Source organism: Calliphora vicina, chromosome 1 (assembly GCF_958450345.1).
Source record: "Calliphora vicina chromosome 1, idCalVici1.1, whole genome shotgun sequence".
Taxonomy (NCBI): domain Eukaryota; kingdom Metazoa; phylum Arthropoda; class Insecta; order Diptera; family Calliphoridae; genus Calliphora; species Calliphora vicina.
Genome location: NC_088780.1, coordinates 13,335,661 through 13,361,795, shown reverse-complemented (window position 1 = coordinate 13,361,795; position 26,135 = coordinate 13,335,661). Strand labels below are relative to the sequence as shown.

General features: G+C 26.0%; 1 protein-coding gene across 2 annotated transcripts in view; it reads right to left on the bottom strand.

The window, feature by feature from the left end:
• Positions 1 to 26,135, bottom strand: part of RhoGAP93B (MyTH4 and RhoGAP_KIAA1688 domain-containing protein RhoGAP93B) — a 272,594-nt gene that overhangs the window by 32,229 nt on the left and 214,230 nt on the right. For both annotated transcript variants that reach the window (XM_065499059.1, XM_065499060.1), the window contains exon 3: positions 20,851 to 20,941. In XM_065499059.1, the coding sequence (XP_065355131.1) occupies positions 20,851 to 20,941 (91 nt within the window). The remainder of the gene's footprint in view (positions 1 to 20,850; positions 20,942 to 26,135) is intronic.

Below are 26,135 nucleotides of genomic sequence, written 5' to 3'. Positions count from 1 at the left end.
GTAATTCTGCTTCTTTTGTTTGCAATTGTCATTCACTTGGAACTGATATGCTAAAAGTTATTTACATTTTTATGCTGCTGTTGTCTACTGCATTAAATTAGTGCTGAAGTTTATTAAGCTTCGCAAATAACTTAAGCTGTTATTAAAATGAGCCAAATTACTTACCACTTATCTTTAGTTATAAAATATTGGTTGTATGACTTAAAGCAAAGAAAATAGCAACTAAAGTTGTAGTTCTGCTGTCGTATTCTGTTTGCTTCTTTTTCTTGCAAATGTCATTCACCTGAAACTGATATCCCAAAAGTGGTAAGTCCTGTTTGCATCTAAATGATGCAGCTTTCATATATATCACCGATTTCTGCATCAGTAATGCACTTACTGATGCAGTATTCGGCATATTTTCTTTCCTTTAATATTGTTTCTATTGTGGTTTAGTTTCATGCTCAGAAATAAAACATTACTTTTCACAAATTTCCTAGATATGTTTTGTGAAAAACACTTTATTTGAATAAAATTTTATTACAACAAATATTTGCATAATTTTTGTGTTTTGAAATAATTTAAAAGCTAAATAATTAAAAGGCGCTACTACCCATCAATTATTTTTTTATTATTAATCAACACAATTATTTTATTTATTTTAGTTTATTTCATTACATTTAACTTTATGCGATTAAACGTAATATTGTAATGTTTGGTAATTAACCAAAAAATAAAAAAAAATATTTGGAAAAAATCAAAGAAATAACAAAAAAAAAAACCTTGCCACAATTTAAGTAGAAATTTCAACATTCACCACATTCTCATTTTAGTAGCTTAAGTTAAAATTTTGTTTTTGCTGTTGTGAAAATAAAAGGCATTCAAGTTAAAATAACTACAATACAACAGAAGCAACAACAATAAAAAAGAAAATACATTTATTATTGTAGCTATTTCTAAAAAAGGGTATTTTTTTAAGCTGAATAGACGAAAGGGTTAACTGTCAAACGAACTGTCATACTGCGCGCTGACTTTTTGACATTTATGATTAGAATACTCTGGCAAAACATCATGAATAGACAGCAATTTTTTAAATAAAAATTAGCTTTTTAAACAAAAAGTATTTTTTTAATAAAATATAAAGTACCTTTTTACATAAAAAGTACCCTTTTACATAAAAAAGTACCTTTTTAAACAAAATGTACCTTTTTAAACAAAAAGTACCTTTTTACATAAAAAGTATTTTTAGTTTTTTAAAAAATTATCTTTTAAAACAAAAAGTACTTTTTTTAAACAAAAAGTATTTTTTACATAAAAAGTACCGTTTTAAACAAAAAGTACCTTTTTACATAAAAAGTACCTTTTTACATAAAAAGTACCTTTTTACATAAAAAGTACCTTTTTACATAAAAAGTACCTTTTTACATAAAAAGTACCTTTTTACATAAAAAGTACCTTTTTACATAAAAAGTACCTTTTTACATAAACAGTACCGTTTTAAACAAAAAGTACCTTTTTAAACAAAAAGTACCTTTTTAGATAAAAAGTACCTTTTTAAAAAAAAGTATTTTTAGTTTTTTAAAAAATTATCTTTTAAAACAAAAAGTACTTTTTTTAAACAAAAAGTACTTTTTACATAAAAAGTACTTTTTTACATAAAAAGTACCTTTTTACATAAAAAGTACCTTTTTACATAAAAAGTACCTTTTTACATAAAAAGTACCTTTTTACATAAAAAGTACCTTTTCACATAAAAAGTACCTTTTCACATAAAAAGTATCTTTTTACATAAAAGTACCTTTTTACATAAAAAGTACCTTTTTAAATTAAAAGTACCTTTTTACATAAAAAGTACCCTTTTACTTAAAAAGTACCTTTTTACATAAAAAGTACCTTTTTACATAAAAAGTACCTTTTGGTATAAATAGTATTTTTAGTTTTTTAAAAAATTATCTTTTAAAACAAAAAGTACTTTTTTTAAACAAAAAGTACTTTTTACATAAAAAGTACTTTTTTACATAAAAAGTAGCTTTTTACATAAAAAGTACCTATTTACATAAAAAGTACCTTTTTACATAAAAAGTACCTTTTACATAAAAGTACCTTTTTACATAAAAAGTACCTTTTTAAATTAAAAGTACCTTTTTACATAAAAAGTACCCTTTTACTTAAAAAGTACCTTTTTACATAAAAAGTACCTTTTTACATAAAAAGTACCTTTTGGTATAAATAGTACCTTTTTACATAAAAAGTACCTTTTTACATAAAAAGTACCTCTTTACATAAAAAGTACCTTTTTACCTTTTTAAATAAAAAGTACCTTTTTAAATAAAAAGTACCTTTTTAAATAAAAAGTACCTTTTTAAATAAAAAGTACCTTTTTAAATAAAAAGTACCTTTTTAAATAAAAAGTACCTTTTTAAATAAAAAGTACCTTTTTAAATAAAAAGTACCTTTTTAAATAAAAAGTACCTTTTTAAATAAAAAGTACCTTTTTAAATAAAAAGTACCTTTTTAAATATAAAGTACCTTTTTAAATAAAAAGTACCTTTTTAAATAAAAAGTACCTTTTTAAATAAAAAGTACCTTTTTAAATAAAAAGTACCTTTTTAAATAAAAAGTACCTTTTCACATAATTTTTTTATTTTTTTCCAATTTCAAGTTCTATGTGTTTTAAAAAACACTCTTTACATAGTATGTAAGTAATATTGTTGTTACAATCAAACATTTGAAAACAATTTTGAAAATTGTTTTTAAGAAAGAAAAATAAATAAACTGAAAGTACGACCACTACACATATGAATGAATATAAAAGTATTGTACATAAATAATGTTCATATGTATGTTTAAATTGATGTATATATTGTACATGATAGTTGTTGTTTAGTATTGGTTCGTTTATACGAAGTTGCCTCATCCCAGCCAGTCATCCAAACAAACCATCTCTATCCATTGCCCACCACTTCATGTACAAAACAACCAGCAAACACTTATACTATTGCTGGCTGGCTGACTGACTTAGTACGAGCTAAAACAATAAAATATGGCAGCAATAACAACAATAAAATGCTGATAAAGAAATGAAATAAATGAATTATAACAATAGTAATTTATGATTTCATTTACTATGTAGTACATATTTAAATTTTAAAATTATATTTCTATTAAAAAAATACATTTCTGTTGAAATTAAAAGTGAACTGAAATTGAAAATGTGTTCATTATTATTTCTTAACCATAACCTCAATACAAAACAATTCCTGACATCATTTATACGTACATATATTAATATAAATCTTTAAAGTAGAGGTCATTGCTTTACAGCAAGTTCTGTTAAAAGAATACGACTCTTTTACGGCTCTTAACTGAAAGGGCAACACTGCTCCTGTCAACAGGCATCTGTCAGTTGACTCCTGTCAAAATTCCATGAATTAGGCTACAAAAAGAACCCCCTTCCGCCCTATTTCTAAAAAAAAATTTCACACATTGTAGGACAATTCACATAGAAGTTTTGAGCCAACTTTAATGTTGCGTTATCACTGACATCATTTTATGTAGTGGGGACCTTGTGTAATTTTAAAATTTAACCCAAATCTGATAAAAATCCAAATTCAAAAACATTGTACCTGACTGGGTATCAACCAAAAAAATATGTTAATGTGCCGCCCTATACTCACAACAATTGTTAATTATTTAACCAAGAATTTTTCATTTTTACATAAAACCAAACTAGATACAAGACAAAAACAACAAATACAACTACAGAAACCAACTATGGTTAATTGTTGGCACCACTTGTTTATTTTTTTTTTTTTTGGAGTTTCGGAAAAACAACAAAAAGATTTAAAAAAAATGGTTTCGAATTTGGTGTTTCTGGGGTCAAAAGTTTTAAAGCACTTGTTTCAAATTTGGGTTTATAATGTAAAACAAGTGCAAATTAATAATGAGTTGGAATAAAAAAATAAAAGAAGGTGAGTGAGAAATGAAAACGAAAATCACAAATGTGACGAAGAAATTAAACTAAAGGAAATAGCAACAAAACAGTTAATTCAAATAGGAGGTTATTATGAAAAGGTTTTTATTTATTTTGGAAATATACATAGATTAAAATGCCGTTACCAAAGTAATTCTAATTAGTGTTACTGTTACCTTTCTACTGTTTTTTAAATAGGCGTTTTTTTTGAGAAATTTTAGACTTTTTTTAATAAATAAGCGGTTTTTTTGAACAGTCGATTTTTGACAAATTTTAGACTTTTTTATAAATAGGCTTTTTTTAATAGGTGACTTTCAACATTTTTTTTTTATAAATAGGCGATTTTTAAGAAATTTTATAAATAGGCGACTTTTAGAAATTTCGACTTTTTTTTATAAATAAGCGGTTTTTTTGAACCGACGATTTTTGAGAAATTTTAGACTTTTTTTTATAGGTGATAGATTAGATAGGTGATTATTAGATTTTTTTTAAATATATAAGTGGTTTTTTTGAACAGACGATTTTTGATAATTTTTAGAAATTTTTTATAAATAGGCGATTCTTGCAAAATTTTTGACTTTTTTTATAAATAGGCTTCTTTTAATAGGTAACTTTAAACTTTTTTTTTAAATAGGCGATTTTTAGAAATGTCGATTTTTTTATATAAATAAGCGGTTTGATTTTTTCAAAATTTTAGCATTTTTTAAATATAGGCGACTTTTGAGAAATTTTTTACTTTTTTTTAAATACGTGATTTCTGGACTTTTTTATATACATAGGCGATTTTTAAGAAATTTTCGACTTTTTATAAATACATAAGCGTTTTATTTTTGAACAGACGTTTTTGAGAAATATTAGACTTTTTTATAAATAGGCGATTTTTTTATATAGGTGACTTTTAGGCTATTTTTATAAATAGGCGATTTTTAAGAAATTTTAGATTTTTTTATAAATAAGCGGTTTTTTGAACATACGATTTTTGAGAGATTTTAGACATTTTAATAAATAGGCGATTTTTTTATATAGGTGAATTTTAGACTTTTTTTTATAAATAAGCGATTTTTAAGAAATTTTAGACTTTTTTATAAATAAGCGATTTTTAAGAGATTTTTGAGAAATTTGGACTTTTTTTTGAAAAGACGACTTTTGAGATATTTTAGACTTTTTTTGATAAATAAGAGGTTAAAAGGTGACATTTAGACTTTTATATAAACTTTTATATAATAGATTTTTGACTAATTTTAGACTTTTTTTATAAATAGGCTAGTTTTTTAAATAGGTGACTGACTTTTAGGCTATTTTTATAAATAGGCGATTTTTAAAAATTATAGACTTTTTTATAAATAAGCGGTTTTGAGAGATTTTAGACATTTTTATAAATAGGCGATTTTTAAAAATTTTTAGACTTTTCATAAATGCGCGATTTTTTTATACTTTTAGACTTTTTCTATAAATAGGTGAATTTTGAGAAATGTTAGTCTTTTTTTATAAATAAGCGATTTTTAAGAACATTTTTTATAAATATTTATGAAATTTTTGTGAAATTTGGACATTTTTTTTGTTGAAAAGACGACTTTTGAGATATTTTAGACTTTTTGATAAATAAGAGGTTAAAGGTGAAATTTTGACTTTTTTATAAATAGGCGATTTTTGACAAATTTTATATTTTTTTATAAATCTGCTAGTTTTTTAAATAGGTGACTTTTAGGCAATTTTTAAGAAATTTTAGACTTTTTTTATAAATAAGCGGTTTTTTGAACAGATGATTTTTGAGAGATTTTAGACATTTTTATAAATAGGCGATTTTTTATACTTTTAGACTTTTTCTATAAATAGGTGATTTTTGATAAATTTTAAACTTTTTGTATAAATACGCTATTTTTGTGACATTTAGACTTTTTTATAAGTGGCAATTTTAAAATTTGCGACTTTTTTTTATAAATAAGTGTTTTTTTAACAGACGATTTTTGACAAATTTCAGAAATTTTTTTATAAATAGGCGTTTTTGAATTGGTGATTTTTTTTTATAAATATGCGATTTTTAAGTAATTTTAGACTTTTAGGCTGATTGTTTTTAATTCCCGTTTTGTTGAGAAATTAGCAAATTGTATTTTTAAAATAAGCGATTTTTTTTAAATTAACTTCATTTGAAAAATTGGTTATTTTTTTATGAAATTAGCGATTTTTTGTAACTAAAATTTTTGATCATGAAATAAAGAAATCAGCGATTTTTTATTTTGCAAAATTTTGTGAAAAAAAACGCAATAAATTAAAATTTTCACCAAAAAAAACTGTTAATTTATAAAAAAAAATATAATGAATTTGCAAAATCAAAATTTCACAAAAAACTTTAATATACAAAAAATCGCATAAAAAAATCGTTAATTTATAAAATGTACAGGTTTTATAAAAATCGCCAATTTGTAAAATGAAATTGTTTTTCATGAAATTTCTTTCAAATCGGCGTTTTTTGAGAAATCTTTAAATAGCGATTATTTATTTTGCAAAAATTTTTACAAAAAACTTTAAAAAATAAATTTTCACAAAAAATCAACGATTTGTATAAAAAAAAATCGCTAATTTATAAAAATTTACAGATTTTATAAAAACCACTAATTTGTAAACTAAATGGTTTTTCATGAAATTTCTTTCAAATCGGCGTTTTTTGAAAAAATCTGTAAATAAGCGATTTTTTATTTTTTCAATTTGTAAAAAAAAGAATCGTTAATTTATAAAAATTTACAGATTTCAGGAAAATTGCCAATTTGTAAACTAATAGTTTTTCATTAATTTTTTCAAATTGGCGTTTTTTTGTGGAAGAAAAAGCGATTATTTAATCATTGTTTTTCAGAAATAAAGAAATTTTAAATTGGCGTTTTTAAGAAATTTGCGATTTTTTGAGAAATCTGTAAATAAAAGATTTTTTTATATTACAAAAATTTTCTGAAATAGTAGATTTGTTTAAATTTTGAATTTGTTGAGAACTTAGCTAATTGGCGATTTTTAATCTGCGTTTTTTTCAAATTGTTAATTTTTTAATTTAAATTTTTTTCTGATTTTTTTTAAAGGTGATTTTTGAACAATTCTATGAAAAAACAAGTAAGAGAGCTATATTCGGCTGTGCCGAATCTTATATACCCTTCACCAAATTAAACTTTAAAATATTTTTAGGTAAACAAAATTTAATTTTTTTTAATTGTTTTTCAAATTTTTTTTTTTCGAAATTTTTTTTTAATTTTTTTTAAAAAAATTTTTTTTCCAAATTTTTTAAAAATTTTTTTTTTAGTTTTTAATTTTTTGGAAAAAAATTTACGACAAAAAAATTTTTTGATGAAAAAAAAATTCGGATTAAAAAATTTTTTTCCCGATTTTGACCCATTGTAGGTCCAACTTACTTATCTACATCGTTGCAATGGACTTTGAAATATCTATCATTAGATATCCATATTGTCTATATTAATGTCTTTGTAATCCAGATATATTTCAAAAATTGAGGTTGTCTTGGTTTTTTCCTCATATCTCAGCCATTTGTGGACCGATTTGGCTGATTTAAAATAGCAAACTTCTCGAAAGCATGTCTGACAGAATTATTGAAGATTTGGATCCCAAAGATATCTGGGGTCTTCAGAAAATTGATTTCAACAGACAGACAGACGAACATGGCTTAATCGACTCCGCTATCTACAAGGATCCAGAATATAAATACTTTATAGGGTCGGAAATGAAAAATGTAGAAATTACAAACGGAATGACAAACTTATATATAACCTTCTCACGAAGGTGAAGGGTATAATAAAAAGAAAATGATATTATTTTCAAATTTTGAAAGGTTTTTTTCATCCCCGCCTCGTACACAAAACAGTTAAGCAACTTTTGCCCCAAAAAAGAAGTCAGTTTCTTTATTAACAAGCGCCATTTAATAGCAACAATATTTAAAAACAATAACCAACCAACTAAAAAAAAAATAAGGTTTCTAAACCACACTGACACGTCTCTTTGCTACCTTTCCAGCTGAAAATGCTAATGAAACCTGTAAACAAGTAAGTAAATGTGTTTGTTTTACAATAATTTTGATTTAATTTTTTTAACGTTACAATGTCAGTGTGTTGTTTAAAACCCTTAAAGTCTTATTAAAAATAACAAACCAAAGTAATTTTTTGGTCACATTCTCTGCTCTTTACAGCACAAATTAAAAGAAAAGGCCACACAAAAAATTATTCATAATAAAAGAAATCATAAACCGGAAGTATTTTTTTTAAGTATTATTAAAACTAATGGTTAAACAATGAAAGCACTCGAGAACCAACAACAATCAATAACTGCTGCAACTACTTCTTGCTACTCGTTATTCGAATAACTACAGGAACACACTTCCCTGCATACATACGCTCTTGAAAAAGGCACACTCACTTAACACACACACACACGTACAAACATATTTGAAAGGAGAAAAACAAACAAACGAAAAAAACATTAAATGTCAATAAGATTTGAGAGACATTTAAACACTTGAAGAAATTTGTTGAGTTTGTCTCTCAAAGGAAACCAAAGGAGAGTGGGAGATAAAGATGTTAATTGTGATGCCATACGAATGATTTTATTTGATTCCCATACAACCTTTATCGCAGCATCTGGCAAAGGTTCTGTGCGGGAACATTGTTCACTGATCCATTTTGCTGAATCCTTGCCTTAAATGTCCAGCCTGCATCAGACCATATTGTCTTCGGGAAGTGTGATGGTATTACCATCAACCAGGCTCGGATCCAGATCAACCATTTGGGAGGGGGAAAATTAAAATTTGTTCTACATTTTTCTTTTTATTCCTTTTTTTCATATTTCACCCCCCTCTAGATCCGCGCCAGCCACCAACCGTACAATTTGAGCCACATCCCTGTACGAAGGTAGAGGAGTTTTGAACGTATTTCAAAAATGCTCTACGCCCTTTGGAAATTGACCTTTTTTTTTATCAAAATTTCAACTTTGTGCCACATGTTCTAAAATCCCAAAGCTGGGATCAGAAAACGGAAAGCAGTTTTGAAATCGGATGGGAAACAAAAAAATGGCACGTGTTTAAAAATTTTACATGTCGAAGGTACCCTACTTTGAGCTCCCATAGCACCGCCCCTGGATTATTTGTAGGGCCCATTTAAATAACTTAAACTCGAATACTCCTTGGCTACACCCAACTCAAATTTTATCCCGATCGGACCAGCCGTTTAGAAATGCCAGATTTATTTCCAAAAAATTTCGATTCTGCCCCACTGTGCAACGGTAGCAGACGATATAGAGGGTGACATGTTTGGCATTGGATCCAGTAATGCGACTTCTTCAAACCTTGGAGATAGATACCCCAGTTGATTCGCGAAATGAGTCCCCCAACACCAAGGTATCAAACATTTCGAACCATGTCATTGTCCTAAGGCCACCGTTAGGAGACACATTAACGTAGTGCCATTCATTTCATGGACACGGTGCGAATTACATTCGAAATTACAGACTTTTATCGGTATATAACAGCGTATTAGTAACCATATTATTTTCTTTCAGTGTAAAGCCCAACCTAAATCACATTTAACAAAGACATACACTAAAACTGGCAAGAAAAAGAACTTTGTTTGAAAGGGGAAGTAAAACGTCTTTAAATAAAAAACAAAAAATGCATACAAATCTTATATATAAAAAAGAGATTGTGATTAAAGATCTTTTTTAATATTATTTTTTATTTTTTTGTTTATAAAATTGAAAAAATCTTAATTCTTAACACGTACTTTAAGCGTGAATATGTTTGCTAAAGTGGAAGTAAAAGAAGAAGAAGAAACAACCGTACATGACACGACAAAAAGACCAAAAAACAACAAAAACAAAAAATAACTAAAAATAAAACGTCTGCAATGATAAAAAATGGTAGTATGTAGTAGAAATATTAGCAGCAACAAAACTTCGGCAGTATTTACAACAATAACAAAACAAGTAACAAATGTTGCTGCTATTAACTAAATCTGTTTGTATATTAGAGAAAGAGAGAGAGAATATGGAAATAAAAAGTGCACAATTGTAAGAATTATAAAAAAAACTATAAGAAAAGAAAAACTGTCACTAACATTTTTGTTTTAAAACCAAGGAGCAGCACTAGCAAAGAATAACAGGAGGCAGAAAATAAATAAAAAAAACTAACAACAACACAACCGTTGTATAGAAGAATACATGTCAATGCATGCATTCATACAAAAACAAATCCACACACTCACAATAAACTCACAGGAGAGAGAACAAAAAGAAAAGAAAAGGATATGTGTGTTTTTGAGTTTAAACAACTGCAAACTATTCATTCAACAACATTAATATGGAGGGACAGCGCTATAAATTAATTAATTCTTAATTAATTGATATTTTTTTAGGAGTTTAAAAGATTTAATTTATAAAATGTTTCGCTATAAAACTTTTAGGGTTCTATAAGTCGATTGTTGGACTTTTTTTGCGGAAAAAAGCCGAATAGTCCAAATCGACTTTTTGGTGGGAAAAAAGTCGAATAGTCGATATCGACTTTTTGGTCGGAAAAAAGTCGAACAATCGATTATGTTATCTTAAAAGTCGAATAGTCGATAAAAGTCGAAAAAAGTCGAATAATCGATAAAAGTCGACTTTTTAGATTGTCAAAAAAAATATTTAAATGCAACATTATAATAAAACTATTGCAATTTGGTACACTTGATTTTTTTGTAGTGTATGCTAAAATAAATAATAAATAAATGTTTATAAAATAAAGCTTTTTCTACACAAATTTCTTCTAACAATTAACGCCTTGATAAATTTAATTTTTATTGCTAAACATTACAAAAGGCGCATCAATAAATGTAGAAACTATGTATTTTTTACAAGAAATGGTAAAAAGTTGAAAAAATCGAAAATAACTCAGAAAGTCGAAAAAAGTCGATTTAACTAAAAAGTCGAATGCTCGAAAAGTCGACCTTATAAATTACCAAAAGTCGAAAAGTCGACTTTTTAAAAAACTGAAAAAGTCGAAAGGTCGAAAAGTCGACTTTTGGTAAAACTGAAAAAGTCGAAAAGTCGACTTTTTTTACTTTATATTATCAATATTTCAAATTAACAACATAGTAATTTTCCAAAAAAAAGGACGCTAATTTCAAATAAAATCGCCAAATTAACAATACAGCTTTTTTCAAAAAAAAGCAAATTTTGCAACAAAAAAACGCAAATTTAAAAAATTGATTTTGATTAAATTTTATAAAAAAAAATTCAAATAAATCATTTATTTCATTTAAATTGCTAAAGTTACAAATAATAAATAATTTTTAAAAATTCAATCACGTCAATTTATAAAAAAACGCTTATTTTAATAAAAATCTTTAAATTTACAAAAAGTAATTTATTATAATTTTAAAGTTACAATTTTACATAAAATTGCTAATTCAGCAAAAAAAAATATTTCACTAAAAGCTTTAAATTTCACAAAAAAAAATACAAAAAATAAATTTTAAAAAAAGCTATTTCATAAAAATTCACAATTATTCACCCCTATCGCGAATCATTATTTCACATGAAATATGTTCCCATTTTTCGTTCATAAACTTTGTTCATGTGAAAAATTTTCCCTGTTGTGAAATTTTTAGATGAAATTTAGTAAACAATAAACAGCTGCTACGAACAAAATCAACTATTGTGAATGAAAAGTTTAGGGGAATATCACGATAGCAATTTTCCCTTCGAGGGAAATGAATATTTCATGGGAACATAAATTTCACATGTTTTTCACGATAGGGGTGATTGTTAATTTATAATGAAATCGCAAAATTAGCCAAAAAAAAAAAATTCATTAAAATTGGAAAATTATTTGAAATTATCAAATTTCCACAAAAAACGCCAAATTAAAAAAAATCCCATATTTCATAAAAGTAGCGAAATCGCAATGCCACAAAACAAATTTAAAACTTAAATCAGAAAAAAATCGCCGATTTAAAAAAACGCTAATTTCACCAATTTTACAAAAAAAAAAAAATCAAATTTTTTTTAGTATTTTTATAATATTTGGGTTAAAATCTTCTAGAAAAATTCAATTTCCCAAAATTTTTAAATTTTCGATTCCTCAAATTCAATATTTAAATGAGAAAAACTCACCGATTTAAAAAAAAAAAAACGCTAAATTCAAAAATTGACAATTTCACAAAAAAAAAATCAACTAAAAAAGAATTTAATAAAATATTTAATTTAAAAATCGTCAAAGGCAAAAATTTTACAAAAATCGTTATTTACAAAAAAACGCTATCTTAAAAAATCGGCAATTTTACCCCAAAAAAACCAATAACCAAAAAAACGAATTTCATAATTTTACAAAAATCGCTAAATATGATAATTACAAAAAAAATCGTCAAAGGCAAAAATTGTTAAAATTAGAAAAAAATCACTAATTTAAAAAAAAACGCTAAATTCTAAAATCGCCAAATTTAACCCAAAAAAAAATCAACAACTAAAAACCTAATTTCATAATTTTACAAAATTTTCTAAATAGGAAATTACAAAAAAAAAAATCGTCAAGGCAAAATCGCTCATTTCATAAAAAACACTAATTTAGAAAAACCGTTTATTTTAGAAAATATCGTCATTTTACAAAAAATCACTAATTACACAAATTCATTTTAAATGATTTCAATAAAAAATCTGTTAACTTAGAAAAATTTTTTTTATTAAAATCACCAAATTTGAAAAAATCGCTTATTTCAAAAAAATGCTCAAAAAAATCACTGATTAAAGAAAAAATGTCAAATACAAAAAAAAGAATTTGTAGACAAAATCTCCACTTTATTAAAAAAAAGGGAAATTAAAAACAATTTTTAAATTTACAAAAAATCATGAGTCAAAAAAAAAATTCACAAAAAAATCAAAATTTTTCAAATAAATCGTTTGTTTCATTAAAACTGCTAAAGTTGCATAAAAAAGCTAATTTTAAAGATTCAATCATAAAATTGCATAAAAACTTACAAAAATTTATGAATTAAAAAAAATCGCCAATTCAAAAAAAAAACGCTTATTCACAAAAATTAATTAAAATTAAAAAATCCCACATTTCCTAAAAGTTGTCAAATTCACAACAAAAAAATTTATAAAAATTGAAAAATTAAAAAAATCGCCAATTTAAAAAAATTGTAAATATCAGAAAAAATCGCAAATTTAGAAAAAAAATGTTTGCCTAATTAAAAAATCCCATATTTTCAGTTCAAAATTTACAAAAATTGATAAAATAAAAAAACGCTTGATTCACAAAAACACTCACAAAAAACGCCTAATTAAAAACTCATACATTTCAGTTAAAAAATTGATAAATTAAAAAAAAACGCCAAAAAACGCTTGATTCACAAAAAAACTTACAAAAAACACCTAATTAAAAACTCATACATTTCCAGTTAAAAAATTGATAAATTAAAAAAAAACGCCAATTTAAAAGAAACGCTTATTTAATAAAAATTTCACAAAAAAAACCTAATTAAAAAATCATACATTTCCAGTTAAAAATTTTAAGAAATAGAAATTTAAAAAAATTTATAAAATAAAAAAAACGCTTGATTCATAAAAAAATTGGCAAAAAAACGCCTAATTAAAAAATCATACATTTCCAGTTAAAAAATTGATAAATTAAAAAAAAAACGCCAATTTAAAAGAAACGCTTATTTCTAAAAAATTCACAAAAACGCCTAATTAAAAAATCATACATTTTCATAAAAAATTGATAAATTAAAAAAAAACGCCAATTTAGAAGAAACGCTTATTTAATAAAAATTTCACAAAAAAACCTAATTAAAAAATCATACATTTCCAGTTAAAAATTTTAAGAAATAGAAATTTAAAAAAATTTATAAAATAAAAAAAACGCCAATTTAAAAAACGCTTGATTCATAAAAAAAATTGGCAAAAAACGCCTAATTAAAAAATCATACATTTCCAGTTAAAAAATTGATAAATTAAAAAAAAAACGCCAAACGCTTATTTCATACAAATTTCACAAAAAAAACCTAATTAAAAAATCATACATTTCTAGTTAAAAATTTAAAAAAATAGAGAAATTTAAAAAAAAATCGCTAATTTAAAAAAACGCTTATTTCATAAAAAAAATTCACAAAATTTAAAAATCCCACATTTCTACATTTTAAAAAATAGAGAAATCTTAAAATCAAATCGCTAATTTAAAAAAAAAAATATTTCATAAAAAATTCACAAAAGTGAATTTGCTAAATCGCAAATTTAGCAAACAAAATTTTTAACCATTTTCACAAAGTCAAATTCACAACAAATATCAATTTTACAAAACAAAATCGAAAATATTATAAAAAAAAAAATTCGAAAAAAAACGCCAATTTAAAAAAAAACGCCAATTTCAAAAAAAGGCGACTCTTTTTTGACAGCTAATATGACAAAAATCTCCAATTTTATAAAAAAAAAACAAGTAAGTTTACAAAAATCGCAAATTTCAAAATACCCTCCCTCATTTCATTAAAATCGCCAATAAAAATTTCACAAAAAAAAAACATTTTAAAAAATCGCTTATTTTAGAAATAATTTTAAACTTTTATTTTATAATAAGTTTATTTAATATTGTAAAATTTTAATAACTTTAAAAAACGCCAAATAAAAAAATCGCTAATTTGGAAAAAAATATAAAATTTCAAAAGGTTTTTTCAAATTTTTAGCTTTTATTTTGAAACATTTTTACAATGAATCGATCGATTTATTCAGCTCATAATATATAAGACCCTTTTGTTCCCACACTTTTGCCTTAAGAAATTAAATTTTGTGTGTTCCAAATTTGTTTAACATAAATTAAATTTTTCATAATCTTTTAATACCTTTAAAGCAGAGCTTTTATACAAAAATTTTTTCCATTTTGTTCTTAAATGGGGACAGGCTGCATATAATGAAATAAAATGAAAGGACTTCTGCCGTCAGACTCTCTTTTCCAGGGACTGTGTATGAATGTATGAATAAATATGTGTTGTTGGCTGTATGTTTGGGTGCATTATTATGAAGGACAATGAGGGAGGGGATTTGGGTTTTAGTTTTCATTCTTTGTACAAAGTATAAAACAGGAAATTACATTTTTTTTTTGTTTTAACTTTGTTACTAAAAGTACAACAACAAAAACAGCAAAAACAATGTAGAGTAGACTTTTTGTCGTTGTACAATGTACAAACATTGTTTAAATGTATAAAACAAAAGAGAATTAAGCGAGTATAGGGGGAATGAGGGAATGAGAGAGACAGCAAGAGAGAGAGAATAGTCCTAGTTAAAGTGCACTAATCAAAGAAAGGCACACAAAATACCAAAAAAAAATACGCATAAAACATTGAATTTCTACAAACAAAAAATTATAGTTCGCTTTGAGATTTTACATTTTAAATGTAAGTGAGCAAAATGCTTTTATGTTTGTTAAAACAGAAACAAAAAAAAATCCTTTATAATTCACAGAAAACATATTGACAAAATATTAAGAGGCCTCCTCAGTGGCTGGCTTAAGGGGGTTTGATTTGGTTTTCCTAAATCGAAAAATAAATCTTTACATTTTGTGTTTTTAACTTACAATGAATTTCTTAGTAGGCTGTAGTAGGCTTTTTGCAACAAAAGGCTGCTGCAATAATCCTTTAGTAAGACTCCTTCCTATTTCACATCATATTTATGTATTTTGTTGGTGGAAGTAATTTTGCAAAAAGTTTTCAAGAAGTTTTGTTGTTAAGTTTTGTGTTAAATTTAGTGAAATAATTAACCAATTACCAGGTTTTATTATTGTATTTTGCAAAATGGCAAATAAACTTTTCTGTGTAGGTGCTTCCTTATTTGCAAAGTTCAAAAAAATCATTAAATTATTTATTTTAAAGGCTTGCTAAGAATTTTTATTTAAACTAAATAGAATTGATAAAGAAATATAACAAGTTCTGTGTTCTGTTCTAGTTCTAGTTCTGTTCTAGTTCTGTTCTAGTTCTGTTCTAGTTCTGTTCTAGTTCTGTTCTAGTTCTGTTCTAGTTCTGTTCTAGTTCTGTTCTAGTTCTGTTCTAGTTCTGTTCTAGTTCTGTTCTAGTTCTGTTCTAGTTCTGTTCTAGTTCTGTTCTAGTTCTGTTCTAGTTCTGTTCTAGTTCTGTTCTAGTTCTGTTCTAGTTCTGTTCTAGTTCTGTTCTAGTTCTGTTCTAGTTCTGTTCTAGTTCTGTTCTAGTTCTGTTCTAGTTCTGTTCTAGTTCTGTTCTAGTTCTGTTCTAGTTCTGTTCTAGTTCTGTTCTAGTTCTGTTCTAGTTCTGTTCTAGTTCTGTTCTAGTTCTGTTCTAGTTCTGTTCTAGTTCTGTTCTAGTTCTGTTCTAGTTCTGTTCTAGTTCTGTTCTAGTTCTGTTCTAGTTCTGTTCTAGTTCTGTTCTAGTTCTAGTTCTGTTCTAGTTCTAGTTCTGTTCTAGTTCTGTCATTTTTTTCAACAAATTAAAAATATAATTTATGTTTTTGCTGTACCAAAAAAAGAAAAAAAGCAAACTGCTAAATAGATCTCATAATTCATAAATAATAAATATTTGTAACACAAAAAATAGGCACCATAAATTTGACACATTATTACTAAAAAAAAAACCAAAACAAAACAATAAAAACCACACAGTGTAGGTGTAAACAAAATATTTATTAGCAGCTTATTAAAATCTATTAACATGTAAATTATTAACAACAATATAACAAAAGGCAAACAAAATTTAGAAACATAAATCAACACAAAAGATACAGCTCTTAAAAAAAGCAAGACATTGATGACATGCAATACAATTGTGGAAGAAGACAAAGCTAACAAAACAGTAGCAACAAATTAATAAACAAAACATTCAGAGGGAGAGGGAGAGGGAGAAGAAGTGTTTTTCTTCTTCATCTTCTTTGCTTACATTAACTGTCACTGTTAAAAAAAAGGATGCCAATGGCAAACAAATCTGTAACAATAGTAATAGAGTTGCCAATAATAAATATGACAAATAGGCACAAATTACAATAGCAACATATTTGTCTTAAAAATTTATGCAACAATAACCAAAGACATGTCAATAAAATTGTTTGTTTGACAGCAAAACATAAAGAAATATTATAGAATCTTAACGATTGTTGTACATACTGACATCAACAAAATATGCCAATAACTTAAATATGTAAAGACTTACATATGTATTTGTCAAATAATAAAACCATGTATTGCGGCCTAACTTTTTTATGTAGTTTATTTAAGTTATTGGCATATAGATACATACATATGTAAATACATATGTATAGAAGTATGTAAACAATTGCTAAAAAAGAGAAGAGACAAAAAATGTATTTTACATACATACAGATGGGCATTTCCATAGAAATTTGCACCCAACGTGTTCAAATACAATAATTTTTAGTTTTCGTTAAGTTCTTTTAATAAAATTTGTCTAGATTCAAATAGTTGCAGTTCAAGAAGTTATATAAAAGCTTTTAGGTTTGAAAATAAAGTTTCGTTAAGTTTTTTTTTTAAATAAGCTAAAATTCCAAATGTTTCAAATACTTCCTTAACTATTTTAAACGATTATAATAAAATATCTATCAATAAACTTTTAGTTTACAAAATAAAGTTTCGTTAAGTTTAAAAAACCTTCAAAAATAATTAAATTTTATAAATTGAAATAGTTGGTTATCAGTATTAATAAAATATTGTGAGATTTTTCTCTAAATTTTGTTAGTTTACAAAATAAAGTTTCGTTAAGTTTTTTAAATATGCAAAAATTTTAAAGTTTTCTAGATTCAAATAGTTTATTTTCTGTACCAAAGAAAGATAACAAAAACATTATTTAAAAGATTTAATTTTAAAAAATAAAGTTTCGTTAAGTTTTTTAAATAGCCAAAAATTTGAAATGTTTCTATATTAAAATATATGCTTTACTATTTTAAAGGAATATAATAAAATCTTTATTAAAAAACTTTTAGTTTAGAAAATAAAGTTTCGTTAAGTTTTTTTAAAAACCAAAAATTCAAAATTTTTATGGATTTAAATAATTGATTTTCAGTACTAAACGAATTTACCAAACATTTTATTTAAAACCCTTTAGTTTTGAAAATAAAGTTTCGTTAAATTTTTTAAATAAACAAAATTTAAAAATTTTTCTAGATTGAAATAGTTGCTTCTCTGTATTAAACAAATATTGTGAAATTTTTATTTTAAAGCTTTTAGTTTGGAATATAAAGTTTCGTTAAGTTTTTTAAATAACCAAAAATTAAAAATTTTTCTAGATTAAAATAGTGTAAACAAATTTTAAAACGAAAATAATAAAATCTTTATTTAAAGCCCTTTAGTTTTGAAAATAAATTTTCGTTAAGTTTTTATAAATAACCAAAAATTAAAAAATTTTCTAGTTTCAAATAGTTGCTTCTCTGTATTAAACAAATATTGTGAAATTTTTATTTAAAAGCATTTAGTTTTGAGAATAAAGTTTCGTTAAGTTTAAGAAATCGTGCAAAATAATAAAATTTTCTAGATTGATATAGTTGCTTATCTGTATTAAACAAATATTGTGAAATTTTTATTTTAAAGCTTTTAGTTTTGAAAATAAAGTTTCGTTAAGTTTTTTAAATAACCAAAAAATTAGAAAATTTTCTAGATTCAATTAGTTGCTTTTCTGTACTAAACGAATACACCAAAAAAGTTATTTAAAAACTTTTAGTTTTGAAAATAAAGTTTCGTTAAGTTTTTTAAATAAACAAAATTTTAAATCTTTCCTATATTGAAATAGTTGATTTTCAATACTAAACGAATATACCAAAAATTTTATTTAAAACCCTTTAGTTTTGAAAATAAAGTTTCGTTAAGTTTTTTAAATAACCAAAAATTCAAAATTTTTCTGTATTCAAATAGTTGCTTTTCTGTAATAAACGAATACACCAAAAAAGTTATTTAAAAACTTTTAGTTTTGAAAACAAAGTTTCGTTAAGTTTTTTAAATAAACAAAATTTAAAAATTTTTCTAGATTGAAATAGTTGCTTTTCAGTACTAAACGAATATACCAAAAATTTTATTTAAAACCGTTTAGTTTTGAAAATAAAGTTTCGTTAAGTTTTTTTAATAATCAAAAATTAAAAATTTTTCTAGATTTAAATAGCTGCTTTTCTGTACTAAACGAATATACCAACAGAGTTATTTAAAAACTTTTATTTTAGAAAATAAAGTTTCGTTAAGTTTTTTTAAAAACCAAAAATTCAAAATTTTTCGGGATTCAAATAGTTGCTTTTCTGTGCTAAACGAATATACCAAAAAAAATATTTAAAATCTTTTAGTTTTGAAAATAAATGTTTCGTTAAGTTTTTTAAATAAACAAAATTTAAAAATTTGTTTAGATTGAAATAGTTGCTTATCTGTATTAAACAAATATTGGGAAATTTTTATTTAAATTTTGTTAGTTTATAAAATAAAGTTTCGTTAAGTTTTTTAAATAACTAAAAATAAGAAATTGTTGTAGATTTAAATATTTTCTTAAATGTTTTAAACGAATATAAAAACATTTTTATTGAAAAGCTTTAAGTTTAAAAATTAAAGTTTCGTTAAGTTTCTCAAATGTTTACATCGAAAGAAAAAATCAAGGAAATAAACAGCTGCTTAGTTAAATTTAAAGAAAAACAATAATTTAAATGCTTATTTGAGCAATTTACATTTCGTTAAGTTTTTTTTTTAGGAAAATAACAAAATATTTGTAAAACTAAACCATTTATTAGAATTTAGTGTAATAAGTTTAAGTCTATTAATAATTCTTAAAAATAATTATGCTGGCCTCTACCAGTATAATTTATTTTTTGTAAGAAAACTTCCTCTAAAAATGTATTTATTAAGACTAAAAATAAAGAGGAGTCACAATTTACCAAAGCAAATAAAAATACAAAATGTCTTAAAATGAAAATAAATACAAAACACAAATGAAAATAGAGATAAAACAGCAAACAAATAGAAGACAACAACAACAAAAAAAACAATAAATAAATAAATTCAATCTATATATAGATACCACTGAACAGATGTCATTATCATTGGAGTGTTTCATTCCACATGAGAAATAGCAACAAAACATGTAGTTGTTGTTGTATTATTGTACTTAACTTATAAAATCAAAGACACCAAAATAAATAAATACATGTCTATTATATTGTGCTCATTATGAGCAATATTATCATCATTATCTTCATCAACAACAACGTCATCCAAGTGGACAACATCAACAACAACGAGAAGAAAAACTTGCATAAATTTGTATTAAATGTTGTTGCTGTTTGTTTTTTTTTGTCGTTTTGTTTACAACAAAAGGAACATCAAAAAAATCATGCACAAAGACAATTCGTTGAGTAAAATACGAATAACTATAATACGAGTGCATTGTATATGTAAGTGCGTGTGTGTGTTTGGCTGTTTAAATCTATCAGTCAGTTAGTCACTTTGTTGTTGTTGTGTTTTTCTACTACTAAGTACTAGTTAATATCCTTTTAAGTGCTACTTAAATATGCAAGTGTGTAGTTTTTTTACTCTTTAAAGATTTATTAACGGTATATATTAGTTTTTCTAGGCTCCTTTTCTGTTTATATAAAGATTTTTTGTAGTTTTCCTCTCTCTGTTTATTTAAATGGGAACAGCAAATTAGAACACATTATGTTTGTGTTTACACTGGCTGATGGTTTTAAGTTAGAAACATAAAAAACAAAAACGTTTGAATAGAGTGAGTGTTGAAATGATTTATTTTAAACAAAATAGCTGCTACATAGAATTTAATTATTTAAAATGTTTGCTTTATTATGTTTATTATAGAAGAAAAAAAAAACACAATTTAAATATTGTATTTATAAGAAAGAAAGAATGAAAGAAAATAACAACTTACTTCAGGTGGATCCCAAACACATTCGCCTGTGGTTAAATTGGCATACATGTGCTCTTTGGTGCGGGGTTCGATAATTTCCACCCATTCTATTCTGTAATTAGAGAACAAAAAAAAGGAATTTAGCACTAGCAAATATAAAAGAAAACAAAACATAGCTTTTTTAAAAATAAACTTAAAATACTTAATAAATCTCTTGATAAATTAAACATCATAATAATGAATCAAAAACACACCTTAATATACAAAATATATTGTTTATAAATTACAAAAATAAAAAATCAAGGTTCTTTTATTACAGTGAGTAATTACAAGCTTAAACTAAATGGCTAAAGACCAAATATAAGGGGACCACTTTAATTTTATCGCTTATTCAAAATCATTTACCATTTAAAATTTAAATATTTTTTGCTATTAAACATTGAGTAATTGACTAATTTAGTTAAGTTGAGTGAAAGAAATTTAAAAAAAAAAATCCTTTTTATTTATTAATGTCTAATAAATGGCAAAAATGTGAATAATTTCGACCTCTTTGTGAATTTCTGCACATCAGACCAGGAATAAACGCTTTATTCATCAGCACCATTTATTATTTAAAATTTAAATTCTTCTTTGATATTGTTACGTTTTAACCTTTTCAAAACGTTGGTTTATTTCCTTTAAATAAACCGGATACTTTTGATTGCAAATAAAAGCCGTTTAGTAGTTTGAAAATTGTAACAACTCTTTATTTATTTATTTAAAAATGTACAACAACAGAATTAGTCACTCAGTGTTTTTTTATACCCTTCACCTTCGTGAGAAGGGTATATATAAGTTTGTCATTCCGTTTGTAATTTCTACATTTTTCATTTCCGACCCTATAAAGTATATATATTCTGGATCCTTATAGATAGCGGAGTCGATTAAGCCATGTCCGTCTGTCTGTTGAAATCAATTTTCTGAAGACCCCAGATATCTTCGGGATCCAAATCTTCAATAATTCTGTCAAACATGCTTTCGAAAAGTTTGCTATTTAAAATCAGCAAAATCGGAGATATGAGCAAAAAACCGGGACAACCTCCATTTTTTACCTATTTTTGATCTACAGTTGTGTTCAAAAAAATAGGAGTGCGCTTTAATAGAAAACAAAGATCAAATTTATAATAAAAAACTAAATTTTTATTTGGTTCATTTTACGTAAACTTAATTATTAATCAATTCTCCAATTGCTAATAAATTATTTAATTAAAACGATATTAACTTAAAATATTTCATTTATATAAAACTTTTTTCAAAATTCACTGATCAAAATAATAGGAGTGTTGATACACATCCTAAAAGTTTGAAAGCAAAAGGCACAAAAAACTAAAATTAATTAATAGAAAGTTTAACTGCTTCAGTATTTAGTTGAGTAACCTCTGTTTTTGATGACTTCGGCACATCTACGGTGCATGGAGTCAATAAGATCCTGGCATCTCTTTAAAGGGATTTGGTGCCAGGCATCACGCACTGCGTTCCATAGTTCTTCCGCATTGGACGGTTTTTTCTCTGCGACATATTTCTTTACGTCTCCCCATAAATGTTCTATGGCATTGAGGTCAGGAGACTGAGCAGGCCACGACATAACCTCAATCCCATTGACCTGAAACCACTCCTTTGCCAATTTACTAGTGTGTTTCGGGTCATTTATCCTGTTGGAATACCCATTTAAGAGGCATATTCCACTCTGCATATGGTAGCATTACTTCCTTCAATATTCCAACATAGACATGTTTATCCATGATGCCCCTTATTTGGTGAACAGGACCTACACCGTTATATGAAAAACACCCCAATATCATAACTTTTGCACCACCATGTTTAACTGTCTTTTTTGTGTATTGTGCTTTATATTCTGTATTTGGCGGACGTCGGACATACTGTCTAGATCCAGTTCCACCAAATAGAACGATTTTGCTTTCGTCTGTCCACAGTATGTTCCTCCATTTTTAATTTGGCCAATCAATATGCTCTCGAGCAAACTTTAAGCGTGCAGCTGCCTGTCTTTTTGTCAGCAATGGTACCTTTCGAGGACTTCTTGCAAATAAATTATTTTCCATTAGTCGTCTACGAATAGTAGGGCAACTTATAGCAAGATTTAACTCCTTTTGAATTTTTTTTGATGATGCCGATGGGATTTCCTTGCTATATCGCACAATTCGGCGGTCATCAACATTTGATGTTTTACGTTTCCGCCCTCGTGTTTCGGGTTTTTTCTTATATGATAAGGCATTTGCAATCATTTGATCAGAGCACACCACGATTTCCTTAATTTCTCTGTACGTTTTTCCTTGATTTCGTAGTTTTTGGATTCATTTTCGCTTTTCTTCGGTACAGTGTTTTCCTCGTCCCACTATTACAAAAATTTATTTGAAAAGTTAACTAATTAATATTGATAAAGTTTCAACATCACTTCCTTTTACTTACTTTTCACTTTTTGTAATTAAAAGCTGTGATATTTTCTTTATTTTTTTGCAAATCACTCACACTCCTATTTTTTTGATCAAGTCGATCCAAACGCAAAAACAGAAATAAATCATTTACATCATAAATATAATAGTTATTATGAGCTTCTCTTTTGTATTTTACTTCTTACATACCGTTGTAATTACCGTTAGAATAAAACTTGTTTTGCAAGTTGAAATACCAAAAAAATTTACTTATAAACATATTAGGTGGCAACACTCCTATTATTTTGAACACAGCTGTATATCTGGATTACTAAGTCATTAATATAGACAATATGGATATCTAATGATAGATATAGTAAGTTGGACCTACAATGGGTCAAAATCGGGAAAAAAAATTTTTAACCCGAATTTTTTTTCATCAAAAAATTTTTTTTTGTCATAAATTTTGTTCCAAAAATAAAAAATTTTTAAAAAAATTTGGAAAAAACTTTTTTTAAAAAAAAAATAAAAAACAATTAAAAAAAAATTAAATTTTGTTTACCTAAAAATATTTAAAAAAAATTATTTTAAATTATAATTTGGTGAAGGGTATATAAGATTCGGCACAGCCGAATATAGCTCTCTCACTTGTTTTTTATACACGTTTATAAATTCGCAAAAATACAGACACACTTTATAATGTACACGAATTCACTTGAAAAATACAGCACACTTTAAGGCACTCAGTTGATGTTTATTCGAACAGCTTCTCTGATAAACTCAACTAACAACTGCAACCTCTGCCACTATTTATAACACTGCCACCATCTGCACTCTAGATCGTTCTTTAACTGTCAAAGCACGTATATTCGAAGCCTAGAGCTTTCGAAAACACACGCTATCTCTGGTGAACTTTCTACAATGTTCTTTAACTGTCAAAACTCGAATATTCGAATTCGAATATATGAGTCGCAGCAAACATTCAGCGTTGCCATACTTACGATCAAATATCAACTCAAAGCTTTTATTTAATGTTAATAATGCCCACAGATATGTTACAGTTTGAGAGGCACTGCTTTCAAATAGCATTATGCAACTTTAGATCAACCGTTAAAATCGTTATATTTGAATTCAAGTACAATTTCGTAACAATATAAAATATGGAGAGAGTGATTTGAATATAATTTAGTACAGTTCAGGTGCAGAGAATAAGAAAGAACATATACATACAGTGGTTGACAAAACAATGGAAACTTTTCCAAATATTCCATATGTAGCCCAAAATTTAAAATATTTTTTTTTTAAATAAATTTTTTTTTTTTTAGTATTTTACTTGTATAGTTTTATTTATATAAATTAACTGAAAAACTAACAAACTAATTAATTATATTCTGAAAAAAGGGAACAAAATTAAAAATATTCACTATTTCGCTACGGACAAAACAATGGAAACTTTTAAACTTCTGCAAGAAAGAAAGAAATGTAAAACGAAAATAATATTTAAAAGAACGATGTAAAAAGCATCCTGTTTACAGTTATTCTATTTTTAAATTCTGGTAATTTTTCACAATTTCTTTTTCTATGTTTTTCGTATAATTGCTTTTTTCAAAGTTAACGAAAATGGCTAAAGTTAAGATTTGTAAAGACTTAAAAAATAAAATATTAACGATTTTAAAGCTGGTTTAAAACAAAAAAGTATCTGTGACAAATATTCAATAAATAAATCAGCAGTTTCAAAAATTATAAAGAAATTTCGTGAGACCGACCGACAGGTTCTGTAAAAACTCAACATTTAGGTGGAAGACCTCGTAAGACTACTCCTAGACAAGATAATTTAATTTAATAGCGAGAGAGTTCAAGAAATTCCCAAAAATAACTCCTCGAGAGGTTGTTAATAGCCTAAAATTAGAAATAAGTACCCGAACAGTTAGACGCAGGCCAAATGAGGCTGGTTTTGGTTCCTATCGTCCTGTGAAAAAACTACTCATTTCTAAAAAGAAATGTTCTGCTCGTCTACAATTTGCCAGGGATCATTTAAACTGGTAGATACAGAAATTGAATACTGTCCTCTTTTCCGACGAATCCAAATACAATTTAAGAGGCAGTGAGGCATGGGAGAACATTTGTAAGACGACCAAAGGGAAAAAGATTAGATCCAAAGTACATAAATAAGACTTTAAAGTTTGGCGGTGGCAATATTATGGTATGGGGATGTTTTTCAGGGCAAGGTATGGGCCCAATTCATATTACAAAAGATACCATGACAGGTATAGGATACAGAACCATATTATGTATCCATAAGCTGAGGAAAATATGTCCCTAGTTTGGAGATTCCAACACGACAACGACCCGAAACACACCTTTAGGGTTGTAACCGAGTGGTTACAATCCAACGAGGTACGTGTTTTGAAGTGGCCTGGCCAATCGCCAGATCTCAATCCCATTCAATTCGTATGGTACCCAACTTCCCTGCTCGATGAAGCCTGCTGCTCAAGCTCGAGCAGCTCCCAATGATTTTGGAAACTCTTGTTGTTTTCGACAATCTTCATGGAGCTCTGCCTCCAATTCGTGGTCTTCAAACTTCTTTGGTTGGCCTGGAAGACAAAGGTCTTCCATGTCAAAATCACCAATTCTGAACAGCACAAACCATATCTCGCACATTGAAGCCGATGAAAACATTCACCATAAGCTTTGGTGGGCTTCAGCAATCGGTATGCTTCAGCGGCACTTTTTTGCAAATTAAAGACGCTGTTGTTTACACTAAAATGATTCTCGCATTTCACCTGGCTTGGTAATTTTTATGTTTTCAATGGAACTCTGAATTTCACATTGTCGCTCTAGCGGTATTCGTCAATTTAGTTTCAGAGAACTTCCATC